General features: G+C 48.7%; 1 protein-coding gene across 1 annotated transcript in view; it reads left to right on the top strand.

Annotated features, from left to right (window-relative positions):
- Positions 1-292: 292 nt before the first annotated feature.
- LOC114073211 (cytochrome b-c1 complex subunit 10) overlaps positions 293-1,303 on the top strand; it is a gene marked incomplete at its 5' end in the record, with an annotated part of 2,393 nt that continues 1,382 nt past the window's right edge. The window contains one exon of the mRNA XM_027910998.1: positions 293-486. Within this exon, the coding sequence (XP_027766799.1) occupies positions 293-472 (180 nt within the window). The remainder of the gene's footprint in view (positions 487-1,303) is intronic.

Raw genomic sequence — 1,303 nt, 5'->3', positions numbered from 1 at the left:
CAGGAGCCAGGGAAGGGCTGGAGCTGTGCCAGGGGGGTTGGGATGGATCTCAGGGAAAGGTTCTTCCCCCAGAGGGTGGTGGGCACTGCCCAGGCTCCCCAGGGCAGTGGGCACGGCCCCAAGGCTGCCAGAGCTCCAGGAGCGTTTGGACAACGCTCTGAGGGACAGGGGGGGATTGTTGGGGTGTCCTGGGCAGGGAGTTGGACTGGATGATCCCTGTGGGTCCCTTCCTATCCCAGGATTCTAAGCTCTTTCCCTAATTGAAATGAATTCTGAGGTACCTTGGCTATGAGCATCTGCCAGACAGTGGAGAAGGAATGTTGTTCACCTGCACGTGTGTCTGTTCTTCAGGACTCCCACCATTGTGACATGGGGTGGGGTGGCCGGAGTTGGGGTGATCTGGGCCACAGACTGGAAGCTGATCCTGCAGTACGTTCCCTACATCGGCGGCAAGTACAAAACTGAAGACTGAGCTTCCCTCTAATGGTAAGTTTTGTCTGTGCATCTCTTGGCTTAAGTAATAGAGTCATAAAATCACAGAATCCCAGACTGCTTTGGGTTGGAAGGACCCTAAAGTCCATCCAGTTCCAGCCCCCATCATGGGCAGGGACACCTTCCACTGGACCAGAGTGCTTCAAGCCCTGTCCAAGCTGGCCTGGAACACTTGAACACCGTAATCCTGACAGTTGATGTTTCCTGTTTGTCTGGGGCACTGTCATAATGTTGCTCCAAAACCGTGCAGGTTTTTTTGTTCAGAATTTTTTTCTAAATGGGGGCTTCACAGAATGCCAGAAGGATGAAATACTCACAGGAATATGTTTCTCAAGTGACTATTTTGCAAGTAGTGGGTTTCCACAATGTAATGTGGCTCTTGAGAGGTCAAAACAGGTTTTCTGCGGTCATTTGGAACTTTGACAGATCTGTTACTTCTGTTCCTGGGTAGAAGGGCTACAAGCTCAGGACTAATTTAGTGATTAATAAAATTCACACTCCTTTCTGCTTCTTGTAACTGTTACTGAAGTAAATTGACTTTGCAGAGCTGTTTACTGTATTCCACAAACTCCTTGCAAGATTGGCTTTCTCAAGGTTTTGGTTATTTTCCTTCTTTAATTGTGTGTCAGAAGTGCTGTTTTGAATGTTCTGGAAGTGTCAGGCTCCCTGAAGCTGGAGCACCAATTAAGCAGACCTTCTGTCGGGCCTCTCAACACATATTTGTTGTAGTAGGCAAGCTCAAGACTTTTTTATTCCTTGCTGCAGGGAGTCAGGAAGATTTTTCCCTGGCATTAAAGGATGCTGAGGGGAA

Source organism: Empidonax traillii, unplaced genomic scaffold (genome assembly GCF_003031625.1).
Source record: "Empidonax traillii isolate 1590-97213 ecotype Southwest subspecies unplaced genomic scaffold, ASM303162v1 scaffold5683:size7456, whole genome shotgun sequence".
Taxonomy (NCBI): domain Eukaryota; kingdom Metazoa; phylum Chordata; class Aves; order Passeriformes; family Tyrannidae; genus Empidonax; species Empidonax traillii.
Note: the sequence above shows the minus strand (reverse complement) of the source record. Positions and strands in the feature narration are given on the sequence as shown.